The sequence below is a fragment of the Coloeus monedula genome (assembly GCF_965178545.1).
Source record: "Coloeus monedula genome assembly, chromosome: 11".
In the NCBI taxonomy this organism is placed as follows: domain Eukaryota; kingdom Metazoa; phylum Chordata; class Aves; order Passeriformes; family Corvidae; genus Coloeus; species Coloeus monedula.
In genome coordinates, this window is record NC_138791.1 from 9,564,351 (window position 1) to 9,589,687 (window position 25,337).

The 25,337-nt window shown below is 41.7% G+C and overlaps 1 protein-coding gene across 2 annotated transcripts in view; it reads right to left on the minus strand.

Moving 5' to 3' along the window:
* Nucleotides 1-25,133, minus strand: part of KBTBD12 (kelch repeat and BTB domain containing 12) — a 40,628-nt gene extending 15,495 nt beyond the window's left edge. The window contains exons 1-5 of one of the 2 annotated variants that reach the window (XM_082288974.1): nucleotides 25,036-25,133; nucleotides 16,061-17,195; nucleotides 14,844-15,114; nucleotides 11,545-11,695; nucleotides 38-235 (exon numbers count right to left, since the gene is read on the minus strand). In XM_082288974.1, coding sequence (XP_082145100.1) covers nucleotides 38-235; nucleotides 11,545-11,695; nucleotides 14,844-15,114; nucleotides 16,061-17,130 — 1,690 coding nt within the window. In that variant the 5' untranslated portion in view covers nucleotides 17,131-17,195; nucleotides 25,036-25,133. The remainder of the gene's footprint in view (nucleotides 1-37; nucleotides 236-11,544; nucleotides 11,696-14,843; nucleotides 15,115-16,060; nucleotides 17,196-25,035) is intronic. The other variant, XM_082288975.1, reaches the window with a different exon arrangement.
* Between the last annotated feature and the right edge of the window lie 204 nt (nucleotides 25,134-25,337).

A 25,337-nucleotide genomic window follows, 5' to 3' on the forward strand; every position in this document is an offset into this window, starting at 1 on the left:
TTTAACTACACAGGGAATGTTGGACTCATTTTAGTACCTGCTCCATGAAATCCTCCACAGAGGTAGAGCTTCCCTTCCACAGAGCCTGCGCTGGTAGAGTTTGTTCGTAAGGAGAGGAGGGGAGAAGGCATAGGGGGTCCATCCCTCCAAAAGTCTCCATCGGGGTTATAAATCTCCACTGCATCAAGACATTTCCGTGTCTGTCCTCTGTCATAACCAAGGCACCCAATTCCTCCTGCAAAAGATACGTAGGTCAAATGTAGCAGTCTCATGCTCTGCTGAAAAATACATTGCTGGCTGCTTTTTCTGTTTGCATCTTCTCATCTCCCACTCTTTCCTCTTTGAAGCTTCAGAAGTTTGTGAGAGAACACAGAACAGAAGCTACAGCACGTTATCCCCAGACACCAAAGCAAGATCCTTTCTGAAGTCTCGTATCAAAGGAAGGACAAGCAGAATGTCTTCAAAACACAAAGGTATTTTGTTTTGTTTTCTTCCCATATAGTAGAAATTGTCATAATTATTTGTTCTATTTGCTGGACAAATTGCAGTGGATCAAAACCTATTTTTCAAATACCGTTGGTGGATTTGACCCTCACACATGTTAACCAACAATCATTTGCATTTGTTGGTTAGTTTTCTACAATAAAAGAAAAAAATTACACCTATCTCTTAAGGCAAATTACACCTATTTCCTAAGGCAAATGAAATTCCAGGAACAAACTCATGCAACACATGGGAGTGCCAGCTGAGTGATTAGCAACAAGCCCTACTGTTGAATGGTTAATTAGGGTGCTTGAAGTCAGTGTGGAGGATTGAAGCAGATCTGCTGGGACAGACTGCAGATACACCTGGGATCCCCATGCACACTGGAAACACTGTACCCTGATAGTGCTGTGCAAACACGGCCTTTCCAAATCCCTTCCAGTGATCAAATCCACGTTTTGAATGCACAGCCTTTGGTTCTCGGGAATTAATATGCTGACGTCCCCGCGCAGGTTTTCCATCTGCCAATGGACACAATACCCTGTAATGAGCACTGATGGCGTTCTTTTGTGCATGTGTGTGTTTGTGACCACTTTTAAACATAAAATGACTGCAGTAGGCAAGCCATTTCCACATGAGGGCTGGCATTCCAGATACACGTGTAGGGCTGCTCAATTGTGCAAATCCAAAATGCGTTGTAAGCATGTAATTAAGCCCTTGCATATGCAAAGGGAAAGGACTGCAAGTGCAACCTGTGCTGGTTCAGCTGCTTTTAAAATATATTGCCCCTAGTGCTGTTAAGCTGGTCTATCAGAGAAATGAGCCCCTAGTGCTCCAAGTTCTACTTGCATATGATTTTTCATCTACCTCTTAAAATGGACAGTGTTATTTTTTAAGTCTTTTGTGCATTCTCCAAAAGTGTTTGCAAGAGGCAGCTACCTATAAATGGGGACCACAATGCTCCAGGTTTGCTAGCACTGTATTCCTGATCTGTATTTTAGAGCCAGGCAAAGATAAAATCAGTTAAACCTCCATCAGAGCAGAAAATTTAGAATAAAATTCAGTGTCCATTATCATCAGCAGGAAGTTTTCCTCTGCCTGAAATTAACAGCATTTCATTTCGTTCAATATTTGAATTTGAAAACCTTCACTGAGTTTGGTTTTCAGCTCCCTTTCCAGCACAGCAAATCTTGACTTGCCTCAATAGGACCACCAGCAAGGTCCTTGCAGTTTGTACTAGATAGCCCTTAGAGTGTGCTTACACCAGGCTGGCATCCAAATGTGTTCAGTATTACCTAAACACCCTCAACTAAAGCAGAATTTGCTCTAATGGGCTCCTCCTCTGAGGCTTGATTCACCTAAGATAGCTGGGGTAGGGATTAACTCTGGTCATGGAATTTTGCTAATCATTTCCATGCCAAAAAGGGAAGCATCACCCTGCTGAGCCCTTCTCATGACGGAGTCTCACTGAGCTATTCCTTGGGGTATTTCAGAATTCAGACATTTACTTATTGTATTGTTCTTTATGCCAGAAGCATTATCCTCTCCTATGCAGTCTTTTCCACTACTCCTTAATGCCTTATTAAAGAGATGCCGCTCTTAGGACAGGACAATATACCCCTAAATTTATCAAGAAAGGCTTTAAGAGCTAATAATATTTTTTAACTGATCAGGCTATTTAATTAATTGCTTATCTCATAGGGTTTCTTATTGTACAGCTTCCATTGGCAGATTCACAGAGTACAGCATGCAAGACAATTTGCCACCAGTTTATGAACAGTCCACAGACTGCAGTGTAACGCAGAGAGAGATTCTCAAGGCAGTTTTAACTGGGAATCAATAATATTAAAACTCCCCACTGACTAAACTGATCCTTTCAAAATACAGCTTTGTGGTGCGAAGGACAGATGGCTGCTGGTTATCAAGCTAGATATTCTTAAATTAGGCCAGGTGTTACTGAAGAACATGCACTCACCCAAAAGAAAAGTCTTCATCTGAAAAATGAAAAAGGTCCTTGTTCAATCAGAGGAATAAATGGTACCAGTTAGGGAATGCATGCAGCGTGTCAGAAACCAATAACTTTGCTGATTGCCTTATTATTTCAAGCAGGGAAGGGGAGGTGAACAAAATGGCCCTGAACTTTTCTAGAAGCATAATAGCTGTTTATTTCTTACTGTGTTTTTATTGTAATTTTCTAAATAGAGTAACTGTGGGGCAAGGTAACTTCAGAAAGAACACAGATAATCAGGTACAAAACTGACACATCAGTCAGTGACTTTTTGCAAAAAAACCTCACAACCATTACCTGTTAGTGAAGACATTCAGTTGCCAGTCCAGGGGATCCACCACCAAACATCTTTCCTGCATAGTTATTAGAAATGTAGCTTTTCTATTGGTGCATATTTTCAAAAATGTCAGAGCTACTACATGTTTTCAAGCATTTATGAAACCTTCATGGGGTGGTTTAAGCAACTTATATTTAACCTCCTTTAATCCTGTCTTTATCAGAGACAGTCCTGAAGGTACAAAATATCTCTATTTATTTAAGCCCTGCACAGATATTCCAGCTAAATCCAATTTCATATTCAATTTACAAGAACAAAAATAAGTTCTCAACAAATAGACAGGAAAAAGGAAAAAATCAGAGGAGAGTAAAATTTAATTTTCAAGCTTAGAAAAAGAGCATTCTGGAAAACAAGAAATCATGAACTTCAACCTCCTCTCCTAAAGCAATGCTAACACTGAAATGTAACAAACAAAGAAACTGAGGATATCAGACTCTCTGAGCACTGCTTTGCAGTGTTCCCAGATGCAGTAGTTGAGAATTACTCCTGTGAGAAAATTTATTTCTTCTTCTATGGAAATGGATGTCTCCAGACTCTTTCCAAAGAACCGAATAAAAAAATCAGCAACAACAACAAAGTCTCAAATTTAAATGAATTCACATCTACAACCAAGTGAAGGAATCTCACATTAACCAGGCTATTCATCATCCACAGTGTATATACCAGGCAAAACTTCAAATTGGCAGGAAAAAAACCCTTGCTGTGTCAGACAACTCTGGCCTCTGTCTGCTCCATCGCTCAAAAATCCAGATCATCCTGTCCCACTGGCTTCTTCATTCAGATTTATGAAACCATTAGGAATGCAAGTGGAGACGTAGGGGACTAAAGTTAAGACCACGAAGATTGTCTTTAGCTCAGGTTCTCTGGATAGAGCAGCAGAAGAACTGAGCTCATGTTCTGCTCCTACAGGAGCCCCTGCATACAGTGGAGGTGACTTTTAGGGAGCTAAGGCAGGATGCAGAAAAGAGGGCATAGGGGTTTATGTAATTTGAGGGATATTCTTGTGCCAAGTGATCCATCAGCAGTGTGTGGTGTACTTGTGATGGTGCCTTAAGCCACCCAGAACTATAGATGGGGTCAGTAAAACACACCTGCTGCAGTCACAGCCTCCTGGGAGTCCCAGCATGTGTGCCAAGGGCCGCAATGCCTATTTCCATGCCCATGGTGTGGGGAGGGTCCCTCATTAAGCCACACTCATGAAGAGCAGGTAAATTCAACCCCACCCGGTTCAGTTCTCTGCCCAAAGCCCAATTATATGTCCTTTGTGCAGGGAAGATGGATTTCTCACTGGGAGATTTGAACACTTCTGTCATTATCACATTGATCACACCAGAGGATTTAGTCCCAGAACTCAGTCTTCCCTTCCCTTATGAACACATCCTTTCAACACTTTAGGCTTTTTACAATATGCACTTTCCCTAGGAAGTATTTCAGATGCCTCTGAAGGACTAAAAAATTCCAATGAAGCCACCTTTGTGTTCCCCAGCCCATTAATGCTTGAGAGCTTTCCATGTCACACTTGGATGAGTATGCAATCAAATATATTTTCAAGGGCACTCTATAAGCAGTGGTTCTAATGGACTTTAAATTTAACATGAAGCTCCATTACTAAAATAAATATATAAATAAAATACACGATCTTTATTAAGAAGTCAGGATAAAGAAGACAAGCCTTTGATGCAAGAAGGCAGGGCAGGTGATGTGATTAGCACATCTTCAGCATTTCAGTGAGGCACGGTTCTGTGCCATGCTCTACCCACACACTGCTCGTAGCTGGCTGAAAGCAAAGCACCCACCTTGGGCTGGGGTCAGCTGCCTCTCCCTTACCCCGCGCTCATCTGAGAAGAGCAAATGCAATTTAGAGCCACATCAGCCCTAATAACAGCACAGCCTTCCAGCACTTGGAATGTGTAAATGACGGCGAAGTGGTGAAGAGTCACTGGCAATAATTGGTTCAGCAGGTGCCAAGGCAAAAACTGCTTTAGGGATCTCTGAGTATTTCTATAGGAGTGAGCCTGACAAGCAGTTGAGTTCCAAGAAACAGGGAACATTCCAGCACCCACTGACTTCACCCGTGTCCCCAATACAAAGCGGGCACTGCCACAGAGCAATTGCACTTCTAAGTCACATCCACACCGAGCTCTTACGGAATTAAATTTGCCAGGCAGCCAAGTCCAACAAGGACAATTTCTTTTCCTCCAGGAAAACCACACAGATGTTAAGTCTAGATTGCTCATTGCACAGACAAGATGGTTGAATAAAATAACTCCTACAAGGTGGCTGGGGGTCCACACAGGGCTGTGCTCCATTGAGACTGGCTACTAGATTCACACCTTAGTGTTCCCCTGCCAACAGACGTCTGAAATTAGACATGCACTGCTGTCTCTCAGACAGAGCAGTGTATCAGGGAACAACAAGAGCAGAGCTGTTTCCAAAGGGAAGTTGAGGCAGGTCATGAGCTCACTGTGAGGCACAGCTCCACAGAGCCTGAGACAGGCAATTGCAGAAGGTCCTACCAGCAGCTGTCAGGCAAAAAGGCAAGGAAGGAGCTGACTCCTCAGGCCTGTGTTTAACAGATGTTCCTGGACCTGTGGGCAAAAGGGGTGGGCGGAGGCCCCAGGTGATGCTGCTCAGGATAATCAAGACCTGTTAGTGCCCTCAGGGTACTCACTGTTATTCTTTATCCTAAAACTGAGTCCTCAGATCACAGTACCAAGCAACGTGTACTCTTACTAATGCCTCTTTGAATTTTTATCAAAGGAACCTGGGAAATGGGTCAAAAAAAAAAAAAAGTGACTCTTCAACAAGCAAATTAAATCCAAGCTTTGTCTCCTGTAATTCATTATTAAATTGATCTCTGGAATGCACTATGGATTTAATAGTGCTAATCTCTTATGTAACATTTCCGTTCATTACCAGCACTCAAGCTGAGTCTCAGCAGTTACATTTCCCTCTCACTGTCTGCTAAGCAGGGCTGCATAGCTGGTGTCTCAGAGAAATGAGGGAGCCATAAACCAGCTCTGGCAGGCACTTCCAAAGATGAAACTGAGGAGCACTGTCAGCCTTTGCTAACCCAGAGCACAGCAGATGAGGCAATGCAGCTTGTAGAAGACATGAGGCCAAAAGATTGATTAGAAGCAGGGCTGAAAAAACAGATGATTGTCTTCCTAAACATGGCCAATATTTCAGATGCAGGTCCTTCTTTTCTCATGAAATGCCTTTTCTAATTCCCTTTGATAATTCTTAAGTGTGTAGAAAGAAGTTCCAATCTCATCTATCAGACCAATTATTTTGCCTATTTTTGTTCCTCCCTGCACATGGGTGCTTTGGAGGCTGTTGCACAGGTATAAAAGCTCAGAATCAGACCCATAAGCTGCTACTTGTCAGAAATCCAAAGCATATTTATAAATAGACATGTTTATTTTAAAAGAAAGTGCTATTCAAATGCACAGTTAATACTCAAGCATGAAAGCTAAAATGTCTCCTTCCAGCTCCTCCTACACACACTTTCTTTTCCAGAGAGACCCCAAAGTATATATTCAAATAAGTATTTTATGATCAAGACATTCAGTATTTAATTGAACCTCATTTAACTGTTTAAAACTTTTAAAATAAGCTTTCAGCAAGAACCTGGGGGGAAAAATCCCCAAGTTGTAAGAGGTAGGATGCCAGTCTGAGGAGGATAAACAAAAATTCTTTGGCTTCTAAATCTTCCCTAATAGGATTTCTCTTTCGAGTCCTTCAATACGTTATTATTTATAAAGCAGGAATTATAGAGCATAAAAGCAACACATGGTTAAAGCTGTCATGGTGATACAACATTTTTTTACCAGTGACCTGTATTTCAGAGACAGTAGTTCTACTGAGTGTGTTTTAACATAAGTAATGAATATGGCGTTCGAAAGCATTCGTTTGGATAATTTTCCTAATTTGTATGTTGGCTGTGATAAGTTTTCAGAGAAGTAGCTGGAAAGGATATTTTTTTAAGTGAGAGATTAAAATGCATGACCTTAAATAGAGCCCTCCCATCTGGTTTTCTTCCAAAAGTGTCTCAATTGCCTCTGTCATTAAGAACACAATACTGCTCTTTCTTGAGCTTTCCAACGAATATAGTTATGTTCCTGGGAAAATATGGAGAGAAAGAGCTGAGACCAGTGAAAAGAGATGAATAGGAGAAAGGATTTTGAGCCTTAGGAAATGCTGTTCATTTACTTATGAGGATTATGTATGGTGTATAAATAGCATGAGATTCTCTAGGAACATTACACAACAAACAGACAATTATATTGCAGGACTGCTGATTAAGACACACGGTACAGGTTCTTGAACAATGCTATTACTCAGACCAAAAACTCTGATCTATTTCTCATTTTCCTTCCATCACTGTGACTCTAGAATAATTCTGTTTAAGTCATTAGGGTTTTACATACTGGAGCTGGCAATTAGGCTGGGAAGGTTTTTGGACAGTGACTATGTACTCTGTGCTGTGCCAATAGAACTTTTCAGAAATTAACACTTCAAAGGCTAAGCATCAGGTTCTGATCTGGGTGAGAATAAAATGAGCCTGACACAACACAACTGCCATCAGCAGGCTACTTACTAGAGATTTACACCTACATGGATGAGAACAAAAATTAGACTTGTCTATCAAAGAGTCTGCTACTGCACCTTATTCAAAGCTAGTATTCCATCGATTCTTTCTGCTTCGTATTTATGATAGAAATTGCATTTATACATCACAGACATTAGAGAGGATCACCTTTCTCTGCAGTGATTTTTCATTTATGCTCTAGAGTCCCTCGATGTGCTGACACTTGTGTAAATTGTACAGGAAGACAGAGATCCAGCTGGAAAGAACTGACAACCTTACTTCATTTAAAGACTTTGTTTTCAAGACTTGCTTGAAAGAAATCTCATCTGTCTGCATCACTACTTTATGTGCCCAGCTAGAACTATCTCTTTATTTCATGTTTTTGTTCCTGGGAAGCAGGGGGGGGTCCTCCAGGCATACAGAAGATATCTTGCATTTACCTGTTTCCACCTTGCCTCCCTTCCTTTCCTTCCTCTACCTGCAGCAGCCCCCAGCAGATCTCCTTAGCTGAGTGCAGACTGCAGGATGCCTGTGGAGATGATGCACTCCAAAAGAAACAAGAATGATAGGAGAAGTGGGGGATACCTGTGGGAACCCAAGCAGTGCCATTCCATGCTTCTGAATGGCCCTTTCACTGAGTGTCCCCTGACTGGGATGTTAGATGCACACACACTTCACCTTTAGGAGCGGGGAGGGTATCAATAGCAAGGGTAGAGACTCAACAGAAGTCTCTCTCTCATCTGTAGCACAAAAGCTTAGTCATTATGCCTGAGCTATCTCTGAGACCGCTACATGAGAACAACCTATGAGCTATGATCCTCTTCAGAACGTGTTTTTTTGCACAAATCACCCTTGACAGCATCTTTCTAGACTCCCAGAGTGCCCAACACGCCTTATGAAGCAGGGTGCTGTTTTACTACCCTCATGACAGTTGCTATTCTTTGCTCTGTCACTATCAACCTCTGTTCTTTCCATTCCCATTCTCTCCTGAATGTCATCTGCATGATCAAGTACCACATCAGCCAGATTAGGAACACTTTCACTGCCTCCCTTTCAATGCCATGAATTGCCTGTTCCCCTGGCTGGGGTTACCATCACAGCTGTGTCCAAGGGGGAACCAGACCCACCTCACAGCCCAGCAGCCTGAGAACTCACAAGGTAACAAGAACCTGTCACCACGGATAAACCATGGAATGCAGCTTTTCTGTGTGAGGATTCATTACAGCTGGCAAGTGTGAGTTTACAGCTGGAGATGAGGCCACATGTGGTATCTGCAGAGTAAGGTGCCAGTATCATGTCTGTATCATTGTTTCCAACCAGAGTTCATTTGGAAATTGCTTCACCACTTTGAGAGGTCTTGGAAAATGCTTTAATCTCTCCACACAGTTTTCAGACTGTGATGGTTAACATTTAACAACCATGTTTTATTCTTAATTTTAACAGATAAATCTCTATTTCCACCCCTACTCTTACAGGTGGATTTAAACCAGCATATTCAAAGGCAGAATTTGTTGACAAATCATTTTTGGCTCAGTGTCAGGCCTGTCTTTCAATTAAAAAATTAGTTGTAATATTATTTGACTTTCTAAGAAAACAAGACTTGTGCAATTCTTCTCACTATATGTGTGTTCTCTATCTGCATTTACATTATTTTCTCTACCTTACATAGCTTTTGTGCCTGTTGGCCAGTTTCAACTAAATTTTGCAGATTTATGGATGTTAAAGTTCTTACAAGGTTTGTGAAAACTGGCAGTGAGGAGTTTGTGAAAGCAGCCCAGACCTAGGTCAAAATGTCTTCTCTGCAACTACTATTCCTGCTGCCTGATGGTAACTCATCTGTGTCTGCACTTGCTGCAGTTACACCTTGAGTGGGAAGAGCATCAGAAGGGAGGCAAGCTCAGAAATATAATGGTAAAAACAGCCCAATCTTCCTAAGAAATCTGGTCCTTGGAGCAGCGTGTGAGCTTTGTTACCCTTGTAGAAATTGCAAACAAGTTTGTCCATTACAGTGAAATTACCCCAGATTTACACTGTCAAAACTGGGAACAAACACTGCCTTTATGAAGGTTTAGTTAGACTTAGTGGCAGGAGTGAAGGGTCCAGTGCAGCAAACTGTTAATCTCAGCATTAAGTGCATTGGTTCCCTTAGGAATGGGCTCAAATAAAGACTGCCATGGGAAGGTGTGTGAACCAGCAAAGTAGTGGAGACAGAGGAAAACCCTGTTACCACCCATGTGCAGATCAGACTGTAGCAAAGATTTTCTCTCTCACACACACAGAATTATTGGTATTGGCCAGCAGGTAAGAAAGAATTCAAGTTAATGTTCAGCTCCCTGAATACTGCAGCACTGGCTGCTACACATACAAAACCAAGGCTTTCTATTTTTTAACATTAGCAAAATGCTTCTGAAGGTCCATGAGACCATGAACTTTCCTCAGTGCCACTTAAACAGTCATTTTCCAGATTTAAGGCTGTGTTTTGTGTTCAATCTGTATACTTCATTACTGTAATCACTCAGATATGCTTCTTGCTTTGTGAGATTTTGAGGGAAGAAAATGGATGCAGTTTTCCCCATTAGCCACTCCTTTTCCTTGCGCCAGTGTCAGGCTTGCTGTGAAGCGGACTGTCAAATTTGTTTTATCACATGCATCCCAAGGTGGCTCCTTTTTTTTGCTCCCTGACTCCCTGTGTCATCACAGCCTTCGAGGTCTTGATCTCAGAGCACTTCTTACTGAAACGCATGAGTGCTGCCGTTCTCTTCCCAGCTATTCCAGCTGCTTCTGCTGCCCCATTAGAGCATCAGTGTCAGTATAAATAATTATATATATTTAACCTTTTACAAAGCATGAAGTCTCCACATTTTCAAAGCACCTTTGAACCTGGGCAGCCAACACTCTCATTATTTAACAGCACGCTGACATTCTCTATCACTAACCTTTGACAATAATGACACGGCTTTCTGTTTGCAAAACTCTTTTCCATATGGGCTTCTTTCACCCTTCCTCCCGGTTCTGCCTATGAGCCTCTCTCAACCCACTTAAGATAAAGAAATTGCTCTAAAAGAAGACAAATGCAGCATTAAAGCCACTTTCCTCTTCTGCTTCAAAGACACCTTTCCTGCATACATCCCCTGCAAAGCACTCTCTGTATTATGTTGCAGGAACAAACTCTGCTTTATCCCTGGTATTTAACAACCCAGACAAAGCCAGAACACCCTGATACAGGAGGTGTATTAAGTTGATAAGACTGTATTTTTGTGTTCACTTTGATAAACTTGTAAGCAGGGGTAGTTTGAAGCAGAAGGGATTGAAATGTCCTGAGGTACTGATGTGATTGCTGCTTTCTTCCTGCCTAAAGCTGCCCGTGAGACCACGGGAGCATGGAAGGGCATGAATCACTCACAGCCCACCTGTACATTGATTGACTGGATGAACTTTTTTCCCTCTTCTCCAAGAACTTTCCAGTCATATATCTATGTACAATAAGATTTTGGGGCAAAAGATTTTGGGGTAGGTAGGAGGTTATTGAACTCATTTGCACAAATTATAAAACTTTTGGTCAAAGTATTGTTTTGAAATAAAAACCGAAAGGATTCAACTGAAAATTGACAAAAGGAAATATTTATATTTTTTTAAAAATGCACTGTGTTGAGGTAGGTGGAAGAGAATAATTCACTGAGTTTTATCAGGAAACACTCATGATGTTGGTTTTGGGAAATCCAAATTTTCTTTATCCTTATGCCTTTCCTTCACTGTGCTGCATATGTTCCTTAGCATTTCACTGCTCACCTGTGAAATGGTGCTTACAAGGCTTCTCTACTCACCTTTAAAAATTCATTATTTATGACACACACTAATACCCCAAAGAAAAGTATCTTAAAAAGTGAAGTACCTTTGTTGCACAAATCCAGAACACTAAACATCGCATAATTTAATCTACATAATTTACAGAAGGAAGAAATAATGTGGGGAACAAATAACTTTTGAAAAACACTCTCCATTTAGTACGAGGTACTTTGTCCTACAGTACATCACAAAGGGTGAGATATTTCACTTCACAAAGGCAAATTGCTGGAAAGAAGAAAAAGTCATGGTGCTATCTGTTAAGAATCTGTTTCCTCTTACCCAAGACATAAATCTCCCCGTTGACTACGGCTGTGCTGAAGCGGTACTTGGAGAACTTCATTGGAGCTCTTTCCGTCCATTTGTCTTGGCCCGGGTCGTACCGAAACGTTCTGTTACTTAATCGATCCGGCTCCTCGTCAGGCAGATCCATCTGTATGAAATATGACAGCCATATAATAATACAACATTTGGAGCCCTCTGCACATGCCTGCAGGCAATTAATCACAGCAGACAGCTCGGCAGATAAATAGCATAAACACATCAATTACAGCTGCAGGGGATTGCACTCCCCAGGGTTTAACAGCACCCATGGCTGGTGGCTGGGAGTCTGCTGGAGAAGGCAAGGGAATGAGTGGGTATCTATATCCTGCAGCAATAAAGCCAAGGATTTGGGTACTAACAGTACACTCAGGGTTAGGGTTAAGGTTCCCAGCTCTGGAAGAACATATCCCTACCACAAGGCTGCTGTACAGTCTTAATAATAATGAGGGAAAACCGCTCCATCTTCTTTTCCCTGCTAAATGTTGAAATCTCTTTCCACTATTACTCAGGCTGTACTGTGAGTCTCAGTCAGGTACTTTGCTGGCCTTTCTCAGGCCTACATATATATCTCTCTATCTCTGTATGTCTATATCTCTATATCTATATATCTATCTATGTCTATTATCCTAATAAACATATGCATGTTTATTTAGTCAGCCGAACCACAGTAATGTTCAACAGCTGTAATTTCAATAGTTTTCATACTAAGTTCCTAACCCCCTCACTATATCTTTGCTGCCATAACACTGTTTTTATACTCACTCCTACTCCTCTTGTTCTCTCTAATCTTCTTTCCCCTTCTCTGCCTGTCTTATACAATGCAGGGAACTCAGAGGCTGTTTTCTGGGTATGACATCCTTGAATGTTAGCAGTGGGATGTGGAGGGAGGATCCTGAAATATTTTGGGATGAAAGTTTTCACATAGAGAGAGTGAGAAGGAGAGAAGTACTTTGCTTGCTTGTGATGGTGTTATATGTGTCCTTGTTTTTCTTGTTATTTTTCTTTCCCAAAAGACCTTTCCAACACTAGTGTCATGAACAAGATAGTAGGAGGCAAACTACAGAGTAAATATATAGCCCCTTGGTTATTCCCTGTAAGTGCCTAGGGCTTGTTCTTTCTCTGTGGTAAGTGTGAAACACTAATTTATTCACTGAAAGAGGGGTATTTGAAAGCTGTGTATTTTCAGCACAGACTAAACATGTACTTAGGAGAAGACGCCACTTGACGTGCTGTAAATTCACAGCCAACCTCATTTTTGTGGTAACGTTCTCCTCGGAGTGTACCCTGTGCTCTCTGTGTACAGAAAACATAACTTCCTGCAGCCCTTCTCTGTGTCTCAGGGGTCTGAAATCTTCCTCCCAGCCTCACCAAACACTTTCTTCCATTTTAACAGGTCCCAGTTACAAGGCTGGGTTACTTTGGCCTCAGAGACCAGACCAAAGCTGAGCAGAGCAGCGCTGCTGTGAGCGAGTCCTTGCCCTCTTAAGCTGTCATTTTATGTCCTGGCTTGACTTTGTCTTGTCTTGTTTCAATTACAAAGCCTGAGTGGGAAGGGAACATGTATTTATCCTTGTCCTGTAATGGACACGTGCATTTAGGGCACTCTGTCAATGCTGTCGTTAGTGTTTGTTCAGGATTGACAGAACATTCAGTGCTGCTCCAGCACAGGGACAGCCCCTGCCTTGGCCAGCTCATTTGCTTTCCCAGTGCAGCTGTTGTAGCCCCACATACACAATCACTGCATCTGACAGGGGGAAGATAGATGGTACCAGAAGAATTCAGCACTCTGCAGTGCTAGTCTTAAAGCACTTTTTGGAGAACTTCAGCTAATTTATTCTGGTCTGCTCAGGTACAGCATAATCTTACAAAGCTGTGGGTTTTGATCAGCTGCTGTTAATCTGCTCATCTCAAACCTATTTATATATAAAATCAGACTCCCATGCATTGTTACTGATAGTGCTGGTAGGCAGGTATCCACTTTAGGTGTTTTTTTAAAAATGATTCTTGGCTCAATATTCCTGACATGGGCTTCAAAGTCACTTTTCCCTCTCACAATATGTTCTGGAAAAAAGCCTAACAAAGCTGATTGTCTGACTTGAACATCTATCTTTGTTATATGATATACCTTTCTGTTTGAGTCTTTTACTGACAGATTGTTTCTACATTAAGTGTTTTTGTACTTTAGTTCTTTAAATATGAGATACCCTTGCACAGTTGTTTCTGTATCAGAAATACTCTCTGATCTTTCTGTTGTGTCCTTGGGGACTCCCTCACTCAAAATATCCAAAGAGGTGGAAGTCTTGTTAGCTCAATGCATCTCACTTTTAAATACTTTGAACAGTAATTTATTTCAAGAGCTCAGAAACCATTGAGTTGTTATGACAGTTTGAACATATTGCAACAAGGATTACAGATGCTCCACTTCATTGTAAAGTGAACGTGGGGCTTTTTCCTGAGCACTCAAATTTAAAATTCACCAAGCAGTACATAAAAGTGGGCTAGATTCTTAAAGAAAGATATTTTACACTGGGAGCAACTGGAGGGAGCAATCAGTGCCCCTGAGATCCATCTTTCTTGCAGTATAGTTCTGTATAATTTCTCTACTACTGAATGTGTATCTGTGGCCCTGCTGAAAATCCCTGTAAAAACTTTACATGGCCAAGCAATGCAACAGAAACAAATAAATGGATTGGTTAAAGGACTCTCTTTCCCAGAGAATGCTTTGACTTTTCATTTAAAATGAAATGTAATGAAAATCAAATAAATTAACTTTAGTTAACCAGGGAAGCTTCCCATGAAATCGAGGTGAACTTTAAATGTCATATATAAATCTGTCCCTGAAGTGTACCTGTGTACACACTTTTTGAAAACAGGGCACAGTTAAGGGTCCCTGTATTATTAAATAACATTAGTTATTATAGCTAATAAAATTAAGAGGATGGTAAATAAGGAATAGAAAGGCTGGAACCTATAACGACAAAGGAGATGTATTTTAAACGCTTGCCCACTGTCCACATCTCTGTGAATAAAAACTGCCCTCCCTGAAGTTGGTGTTTACGGTGGGGATGGCATAGATGGATATTATTCCTCTTCAGCCTGTTTAATTTTCCTACAAAATAGGTTGAATCAGAGGAATGTGAGCGATTTATTCTTCTCTTATCACTGATGCAATTTTCCCATGCAAGAACCACTGTAAAATTACACAACACTGCTTGTTAGTGCACAAAGCAAACAAAGTAAATGGCACAATTCTCAACCTGTGGTGTCCATCCACCCAGCACGTACAGCTTGTCCTTCACTGTCACCACCACGTGGCAGGCCAATGGCACTGGCAGAGGTGCCGTGCTCCTCCAGGTGCCTTGCTCCATGGAGTACTTCTCCACACAGTTTGTGACCAGATACTGATTTTTCACTTTCATTTGCCCTCCTATTATGTAGAGGTCGTTGTGGGAAGTGCCCAGTGCGTAGAGCTCACGGAGCTGGGTGGTGCACAGACTGTGCCAAAAGTGGTTTCCTCGCTGGTGGTATCTGTAGGAAAATCCAGAGTTGTAAATGCCCTGGTTCACCCGGGTCCCATCAGCCTGTTTGGAAATGTTACCCACTTTAATCGTCAATGTTTAACTCAGTACAATGAAAGAGGAGCTCTCTCCTTCACAGAGAAGTTATAAAATTGAGCCCAATATTTGCAAGATCAAGTAGTTTTAGTATGAGGGATCCTAGACATCCTTTCAAAAATATTTGACCCTAATTAAGGTAAGAAGCCACTTATTTCTGCATGTGCTGCTCAATCACAGTTTCTGCTGAAATTAGTGGGAGCAGTGAGAGCTCAACACTGCTGAAAATAAGGCCACTTCACCTGCCTCAATATGGATTGATTTGTTCAAATTTAAGCATTTGCATTTGAAAATGCTGTCACCATTTAAAAATTCTATCTTTAATCCAGGAAATGTCTGGTTTTCTTTAAAATGTGTGCATCTGAAAAACACATGAGTAAAAACAGAGTGAGGTTTTAGAGCTGTCTTATCTTTAATCTATGAAGCACTATCATCAACATCAACAGAGAAGCATGTTTTCCCTGTGTTACTGGGCTCATTGGGTCGTTCACTTGGCTCATTTCCCCCTGCTAATGACCTAGAAAAGAAGTATCGAAGGAAAATGCTGAGATTTGAGTAAGGACAATATAAAACCCACTTGCATTGATCTAATTCAGCTCGTTTACACACAGATACCACAAAAGTAAACCCTCATTCTTTCAGGAGAAGAGGCATCAAGATTTGGTTGTATGTATATAGCTCAGTGCTATGAAAATAAGTTGTGACAAAATTGATTAAAGTAGTCAAAATCTCCAAGAAAAAAAAATTTAAGTAAAGAACGCTTTGTGTAACAGTCTTTTTTCTTTTTTTTTGTCCCCAGGGACACTATTTAGATTTAAATTTTTTAAATAATTAGGGGATTTCTGACAAAGGGTACACACCTATAAATTTCAATGTTCCTGGTCCTTTGTCTGGACATTTTGAGGGCACTTGCCTCGCCTGCCACAATGATATCATTTTTCTCAGTGACAACACCGGTGCAAACACATCCTAAGCCCTCTCCATACTTCGGGGAGGAAATGAAATAAGTCTTTCGTGTCACGGGAGCGTAACAAAAGCTGGCGTCTGCATAGCTGCCATGCCTGGACCTGATGCCAAGGGAGTTGTTGCCGATGCAGAGCAGGAGATCCGTAGTCTCCATGCCATATCGCAGGCTGAGGGAAGGGTGGCCGGATAGCTGGATGGTTTTCAGTGCTTCCTCGAACATATCATTGCATTCTGAATTGCACAGAATCATTGTGTTCCTTTTCCGGGCTTCCACAAGAAAAGAGGGGCTGACAAGTACCAGTCTCACTTGCTTGAGGAGCTCAACAAGGTGTTCTGAACGTGACTTTCTGCTGTGCTTGACCCATCTAATGACGAGGTCCAGAATGCTCTCTTCCCTGGAAATATTCAGATCATCTGATTTGATGAGAGTCATCAGCTGCTGGAATTCGACCTCTAGTATTTCCTCCTGCAGGCTCACCTCAGCAAAATGCTGGTACAAGTATTTCCTCGCTTGGTCACATAAATCTTCTGCCCCGATGTGGTTTGCAAAGTAGTAGATGCCCACACAGTTGGAAGCATCCATGTGGTCCATCATGTACTTCTGGCACATATTGCAAACCTCTTCCATCTGCATGAAGTAGGCAGCCAGGGCCACGGTCTGCACGTTGTGGCTGCTGAGGCGCAGCTCGGCGCTGTACATGTAGTGCAGGAGCACGGACACGCTCTCGGCGGAGATGTCGTGCAGCACCACTTCCCTCTGCGCGCACTCCGCCAAGCCACACGTGAACATGGCTTTGAAATAGGCACTGAAGGCAGCCAGCACCACCTTATGGCAGGGGAATTTCTCACCTTCTGCAACCAGCACCACATCGATTATCTCTGCTGATTCTTTCATTCTCTTTACTTGCTCCAATAAAGTCAGGCTATGGCGCTGCTTTCTCTTCTCCTCAGCCTTGCGATCCATGGTTGATCTACAAACTTCCTCTCTTTAAATATCCTCAGAACTCAAGGTCTTCATTGGGAATGTTTCTAGAGATAGAAGCATAATATTGTCCAATAAGGACAAACTATTTGGCAAATGAATGTTGCTGTAAGTATCTAAAGTTAATCATCTGTGGGATATGATATAAATCAGTAATGCATAAAAATTGTGTAAAAATATGATGAGGTCTCAGGTTCAAGGCCTCCAAGACAAGATATAAGAAAAATCAACACTTCAAATGACCTTCAGCATTCAATACCTATCCCCAAGTTTTATGATTATATAAAGAAAATTACAGACTTCCCTTCAAAGCAGTCTTTTTCGACTGCCTTCTCTCTCTTTTCCCTGATCCTGATTCAGAGCTTGTAAAAATGGAGCTGAGAGAGTCAACAAAATGTTGTGGGCAGAGACAGCTTTTACCCCCAAAGACTGGTAGTGAAGTGGCAGCAAGCAATTTGGTCCAACTGGCCAGATTCTTTGCTCTCTCACTCCAAAGCATAGGTCACTGGTTTCTACAGAGTTGCTACTGGTTTCCTTTGGAATAAGTGAAGGATCAGTAATAGAGGCCAGCCTTCAAGCTGTCTTCCCTCTTCTCAGCAGGGTGTTTATGTGCTGCAGATTCACAGTTTTGGTTCTACTCACTGTAAGCTCAAAGGAGATTTTAAATTAAAGTGTAATTATTAACATACTCCCTCCAGGTTTATTTATGGGGGGAAAGGGGGGCTTCATGGTCTCATTTCTGTTTGGTTTTTGGTTTGGGGTTGGTTTTTTTTTAGGCAGATCCTTTAGTGAATCTCTGTCTTTCAGATCAGGAAGCTGCAGAATATGAGGTACAGGTGTAGAATTTCAGTGGGAGAATGACATTTACCATCACTTGAGGGATACCAGTCCCTATCACAGTTTTTGGCTGTAATATGGTAATGAGACAGTTCTGCTTTAGAAATGCATTAAGGACTCATGAATCACCAGTACACGAATAAGTCCTAAAGCTGTGGTAGAGCCATGTTTGAAACACATTGTAAACATGCTGCAAAGTGCTTAATGAGACTGTTAAAATGAGTAACATTCCTCACCAGCTTAAATATTTGCAGGATCAAGGACTTGTATCACAGATTGAATTGGTTTTCTCAAATCCTGGCAGCACAAAGAGAAGTCTTAGTTTCAATAAAGAAACATGTATCAACATAAAAAATGAGTATATGAAATACTTTGAAATTCCTCTAAAGGTATTTTTACAAACAGTCCAGATTTTTCTACAGATTTGGATAGCTATATCTTTAAAAATATTATAGTTACTTCCCAGGTGGAAAGGAAATCTACAGCTATATCACCAAACTCAAACCTACTCTTTTAGCTGTTCAGTTGTTTTTGGAACTAGTCATCATTCTGCAAGTTAGGTAGATTCCTCACTTTGAGTGCTAAATTAAAAGCCAAGCATGCTTGAAGATTGGCATTTCCTTGATTTGATCAATTCTTTACATACTCCAAATATGGAACCAGAAGCAACAAATCTAAGAAATGAAACTGGGTTATTACCAGATTTTAAAAATGGATTTGGAAGACTAAACATTAACGTCTGGATGCGGGCCAAGCTCTGAGCTCTTCTTATGGTACTTTTAAAATTCAATCAAAACAGTAAGTTTAGTATAAAAAATACAGAGATGGTATTTCAAAATCTAGATTTTTTTTTTTTTTTTTTTGCTGTCTCTTTTGAAATTAAATACTGCATTTGAGAAAACATAGGCCTTAATCCTGTATCAACTGCCTCTGGAGCAGTCCTTACAGTCAGTAGAAGCCTTTCATGAGATAGGAAATGTTCTTTTTTAATCCAACGTGACAATTAGATGGACAGTTTATTGTTTTTCCCTTGTGCTATTTTATCACCTATTTGATCTTCACTGCATTTTGATAAAGGAACCTCCCTATATCTCAGAGATCATGCTTGCCATCTCAAAGACCATAAGCACAGACATCTTAAAGAAGATGAGCTGTAGTGTCTTGAACCAGGTTGTTCATCTCCAGCTGTATGAAATTGTTAGTAAGTACCAACAAGCCCCAATCCTGTTTCACAATCTCACTAATCATGACTTTTCCTCCAAAATTATCAACTTCTCTCCTTTCTCTTTTGTGATGCCAGAATTTCATGCACCCCCCCAGCTTTTCTATAATGGTCAAAATGTGCATTTTTAATGTAAAGAACAAGTGATATAATTAACCACCGTCATTTTCCCCACACTTTTGTACAGCTCAGGAAGAAGCTGTGTGTAGAACTGAGTTATGATTTCACTTCCTTTGCTGGTCACCTTTAAGCTTTCTTTCACTCTTAATTTCACTTTCTTAAGAGCAACACCTTGTGATTACACTGTTCATCAGATGTATGAATTTTAAGGTGTTCATACCAGTGATTAGCATGTCTGGCACAACACTGACAGCCATCTCCTCTCTTCCATCAGCCAGGCCTCAGCAAGAGCAATGTTGAGGCAAAACACAGCTCATGCCATTTATGTGCTACTTGAGGCATTAAGGGTCTGATGGAGAAGTCCCACACCCACTGTCCAGGCAAGGACGGGCAGTGCCCATCTGCACCCCGGGCAGGTGTTCTCCTCTGCCACCCTCAAAGCTGCTGGGTCTGCTCTGGGCATCGTCCCCAGGAGCAGCAGCAGGACTGCCCACAGCCTGGGAGCAGGAGATGGAGTGGCCCCCTTCTGCTGGAGCTGCTCCATGTCCAACCATCACCTCATCCTGTGCCAAGAGTCTGCACCTTCCAGGCAGGATCACTGCGCCTCTCCAACCTGTCTTCACCCACCTCATTAAGCTCTGCAGAGCATCGCTGCTTCCCCGGGCAGAGCTGTAGAAGAGTGTGGTCACCTCACACTTCCAAGAGGACAATATTCACTTTTCTTTGTCAGAACACACCTTCTTTATCTCTGTGCCTTGACAGCACAGCCAGCTCCTGACTGAACTGTACTCAACAAAATCGTGCTGTTGACTTGTATGTGAGTCTACTTTCTCCATTCTATAGCTGAGGAAACTGAAGCTAAAAGGTTAAAAAGAAAACAGGATTAAAACCCAGGGGTGAAATCCTTTCATTAACTTCAGAAATTCATCCCTGTGCTTAGATGCAAACTTGTCACTTCCCTCCTGGCTTTTAGCAGTATTTAGGAGAGGTCATTGGAAGGATATTAATATTCTCCTTTATATTACTGGAAAGACTGTTAAAGGATAATAATGAAATGGTGCTGCTTTGCTTTCCCTCTGGGTTACAGAGAGAAAAAGATGGTACATTGGTATTAAAAGAGAGGATAAGTGTGATACAAATATAATTTGCAGCGAGACATGGCTCTGAGATTGTGTCATAGGCTGGGTTGTCATTATAAAACTTCCAGTGCAAGGTTCAAATCCTTTATAATGTCACCAGGAGCTAAAATCAGAGTTAATGCCTTATTCAGAATTTTGGGATGTTTTTTTCTTCTATTGTGAAAAATGGATCCAGGTGCAAACCTTCGTTGGATGTTACTTTATTTCAGAGCTGGGCTATTAATTTTCCTACAGTTCTAGCTGCTACTTTAATTTTTATATAAACCATTTAGTTAGTCTAATTTAACGTTTTCTTTTTTGCCTTTGTGCCATGAACCTTATGAAGAGCCATATATAATGGTATGCAGGAGCTCCAGCATACGCTTTGCGAGGCAGTAGTGTGCTGCATGAGCAGTTTAAAACATAAATAAGCACACTGCTGTGAGCTCAGCTCTCCAGCTTTTATGAGGCTATCAAACTATAAATAAATGCTGTCCTCGATTCTCAGTTACACTGCAGCCTCTTTGAACTGCCCCAGCGCAAAGGGACTGTAAAGCAGATGGAAGTAGCTCACCAGGAGTTTCCCCCAACCTCTGGGGGGGAAAAAAAGCTACCTTGTAATTAGAGACATTATTTTGTCTGTATTTTTTGTCTGGGACATAGATTTTTCTTGTCTTTTCCCAGGAAATCTCCTCTTTCCATGCCGTGGTGGGAGGGTGGGAGCTGCAGGACCTGGCCCAGCAGAGGTCACAGCACCCAGTGTGGGGGGCACCTCCTGCATCCTCCTCTTCCTCCTCTGCTTTTTTTTTTCTTTTTCTTTGCCTTAATGAGGCTGCCCTGCCTTCAGCCTGCCTCCCTTCAGGTGCTGAAAGGATCAGAGTTCAATCACATCAAAGAACCAGTGCCTCTGCCTATGAATTATTTGTGCTTTCTTTGTTACCAGTAAGCTGAGAAGCAAATCTGTTAATTGTATGCATTATGACATTTGGCTGACAGCCACAGTGAGGCAGAAATCAGCACCCAGATGATAATAATGTTATAATCTCAGGGTTTAATTATGAAGGCTGTGCTGGCATTTAAGATCAAGATTTTAAACCGTGCAAAAGATCTCACAGTGCTCGAAAAGGGCAAATAATAATGCTAATCTTGATACACGGAAAAGGTATAATAAGATATATAAAGGAAGCTTCCAATGAATTATAGATGTTCCTATATCTATAGGATAATGGGAATCATTCTCTTAATTCTGACACCTGGAAAGATGCCAGAAGAAATTATTATGTGATTGAATTATAAGGATTTAGAGGGTAACAAGGTGATAAAAGCAGTTATAGCACCTATTTATCAAGAACAAAATGTGTCAATCCAATCTAATTTTCTTCATTTTTTCAGGGATAATAGGCGATAAATTAGATACTTTGTCTTAAGCCTACTGATATGGTCCTACGTGATATTATTGCAGACAAATTGTGATAAAATCCACAGACTCAACCAACATCAGTAAGGTGCCCAACTGGCTGAAAAAACAGATTCAAAGAATAGTTATTGGTGGTCAGGCTGGGAAGCATCTCTAGTCCGTGGCTGGAGATCTATGCTGAAAAGGTCACTCACAGTTTCAGGGAACACTTACTTTCTTGCTTTAACTCAGATATAATTTCTTGGATTAATTTCATCCATTCTGTCCAGATAAAATATACAGGCTTGTGGCAGAACATTAAGTGGGAGAACAACCAATTCTTTTTAGGAAATTTATGTTCATATGGGCATACAGGTAAGTGTCACTAAAAGATGGTTCTCTGTAACGATTATACATTTAGTGCTTGGATGTGTTTCAAGTATCACTGTATCTACCAGCAGCCAAGGTACCTTTCTGGATGTTTTCCATACTCAGTCAGTTGCCAGTTACTTAGAGAATTAGGATTTTCAGGCTTTCAAAGGCATCTAATTGAGTTAAAAGCCCAGCTCCCGCTTCAGCTCACTGTGCAATGTAGGAACTGAAGGGTCTGTATCAATTTTAAAGGTAAAACTTCAGACTTAAATAGCTTAGGGAGTTCTAAAAGATTTGCCAGATGGTGGGGTCACCTTCTATTAAAGTCATAGAAAGAACCCTCCTTGCTCAGCCCTCTCAATCTCCCAGCACTAGCCCCATAGCAGGTACAGTTCAGGTGATCTGAACTGATTTACTCCTGGCAGGGAAGGAGGAATTTTGAGGTTTTGAAACTACAAACACTACAAATCAAATGACATCATTGGCCCATATAAGATAAAGTCTGACAATCCTTCTGAAAGAGATTTTAACTGTTCTTTTCCCTCCCTCCCTGTGGCACCTTGTTTATTTTCACATGCCATCTGATACCGAGGAGCCCGAGTCAAGGCACTCTGAGGTCTCACTATATCCAAGCACCACAGGCCAGTTCCTGCTGGATGTGCTGCTAGGCAGACTCGTGGGAGCTTTCTTAGCTGGTTACAGTCTGCAGATGGTGCAAAAGGAGGCTCTCAGTGCAGGAAGACAGGCTGCTGACCTACAAGCTGCTCCTGTAGATGTAGGCAGCTGTGGCAGAGTTGTGTTCCCCTGTGTGCATCCCTGCATAACTGCTGCTCCAAACATCCCACTCCAGCACAGCCTGCAGTCATCTCCACTCAGACTGCAACAGACACAGCCTGGCCTTTCTGCAGAAGCTTCATTTTCCTTCTCATTTCATTGCTCTTAATTTAAAATATAAATAAAATGGGACTCAGCAATGTTCTCTGGGCTGGAAGAAACTTGGTACCTACCAGGGAGATTTTTTAAGCAGTCTGCAAAGCTTCAAAAACTGTGTTTGGGAGCATGATTGACCATTGGAGACCTGAAGATGCTTTGATCAGTTTTCAAAGCCTCTGGGTAGTTTATGATTCTGGGAAGATTTGACAGTTTGAGCTCCGTTTACTGCCAAGACAGAGGCCTAGATGTGGGATTGGATTAATATTGATCCTATCTCAGCAAATACCAGGCATTTTTTTTTTCTTTAAACTGTTATAGATTCATGAAAAAAATCAAAGCAGCTGGAAATGAAAGACCCTATGGGCCATCTTTTCGAATATGCCTTCACCTGACTTAATCTTGCTCTGGCTCAAAGCTCAGTGAAGTCAGTCAAAAGAATCCCACAATTTAAGTAGAAAATTGATGCAGCTCTGTTAACAAACAAATGCCTATGAACAAATCCCAGTCTGAGCCAATTAGGTGCATTAATTGTATGAGAATAGAAGCTAAAGATATACATACCAAGCCCATTTCTTTTACAGTTCACATATGCAGATAATTTTTCTTACATATAAAAACCAACTGAAATGGCAAGGTGCTCATTTACAGAAGGAGGATGCACAAGTTTTTTACAATGACAAATGCCAGCAGAAGGAAAATGTATTTCTAAAATGCATTTCAGTAGCTCTTTAAGCAGCCTGACAAGGGCCTTAAGGGTTTCTCTTTTTGCATTTCTCTAAATATACTGGTGAGTATAGGAAAGGCTCACTTTCTGGAACAGTTCTATCACACAGTGTAAACAGGACTGTATCACAATTAAAAGAAACATTATTTAATAACTGTGCAAACTAGGCTATCTTTGCATTTTTACAACAGAAAAGAGTGCGAACTCTAATTGCTAATATTTACATAATTCTGGAGTGTGCATCCCTCTGGTGAGCAAATGCTAGTATGTAAAAACTTTAACAACCCCATCACTCAGCAGTGAAATTAGAATAAAGCACAAATTGTAAACCCTTCTAACTTGATGTCAGCATTCCAGTAGTTACTGTTTGAATCCAAACTTATCGTTGAATTTCTTCAGTTCCAATTTCAATCACTACCAAGCAAATATCTGGGTATGTCCACATTCACAGAAAGGAAAATTCAGAGCAACCCATGGCAGCAACACAACACCACCTCCAAAATGGCCCCTGCACTGACACACACATTGAATAGCTCCTAAATCTGCCATCTCCACTGAACCCTCATATTGAAAATGTTCCTCCCTTTGATGGCAGGCATCAGTCCCAGGCACATACAGATACCCAGATGGAAGAAGCAAGAGTTTCTCCAAGCTTCCTATCTGGAAGCAAGTCCAGATGTTTGCAGGTTTGTGGAGTATTCAAATCACCCCGCCATGCACAGACGTCAGGCACTGAAATTTCTGCATCCACGGGCTGATCCTGTTTCCACACTGCTGACAAACCCCATTTAGCTGCCAACAGACCCCAAGTTAGATGTTGATCAATGGTTCCTGTGCTAACTTTGTAATGAATCTCTTACACTTCCTTTGTGAACTGGACAGCAGGCACTGTAAGGAACAGAGATAGCTCAGTTTTGGCACCAGCAGTGGGTCCTAAAGCCTCCTCCCCCTGCTGCTGCCTTGCAGCTGGCCCTGTGTTTATGCTCCTCTGCAGCATCTTTAAGGGTTCCCCAAGACAAACATTCAGGTATCCCTGCCCGCAAGTTTCCCACGCACCCAGCAACCCAAAGCAAGCTTGGCCCTGGTGATTCCACATTGCCCATCTGTCCCAACACCAAACACCCTTCCCTTTCCTGTTCCAAGTGCGGATGGGATTTAAATGTACCTTTCCGACGCTGGGAGCAGCAAGGGCCTGTGAGAGTGCATGGGAGAGGGAAGCAGAGCTCTGACACAGCAGCACAGAGCTCCTGGCGAGCAGCGAGGTGCCAGGGCTATAAATAGCCTGCACTGGGCTCCTGGCTGGGACGAGGAGCTGCTCTAATGTCAGGCACAGGGGCACATTAGGACGCAGCCGACTGGCACTGGTGCCATCCTCCTTCCCCCTGTCCGTGTGCTGCCTGCCCTGCTGCAGGCCATGCACTGTGCCAGGGAGCAGCAGGCTCTCCTCTGGGCTGGTGCAGCCACAGC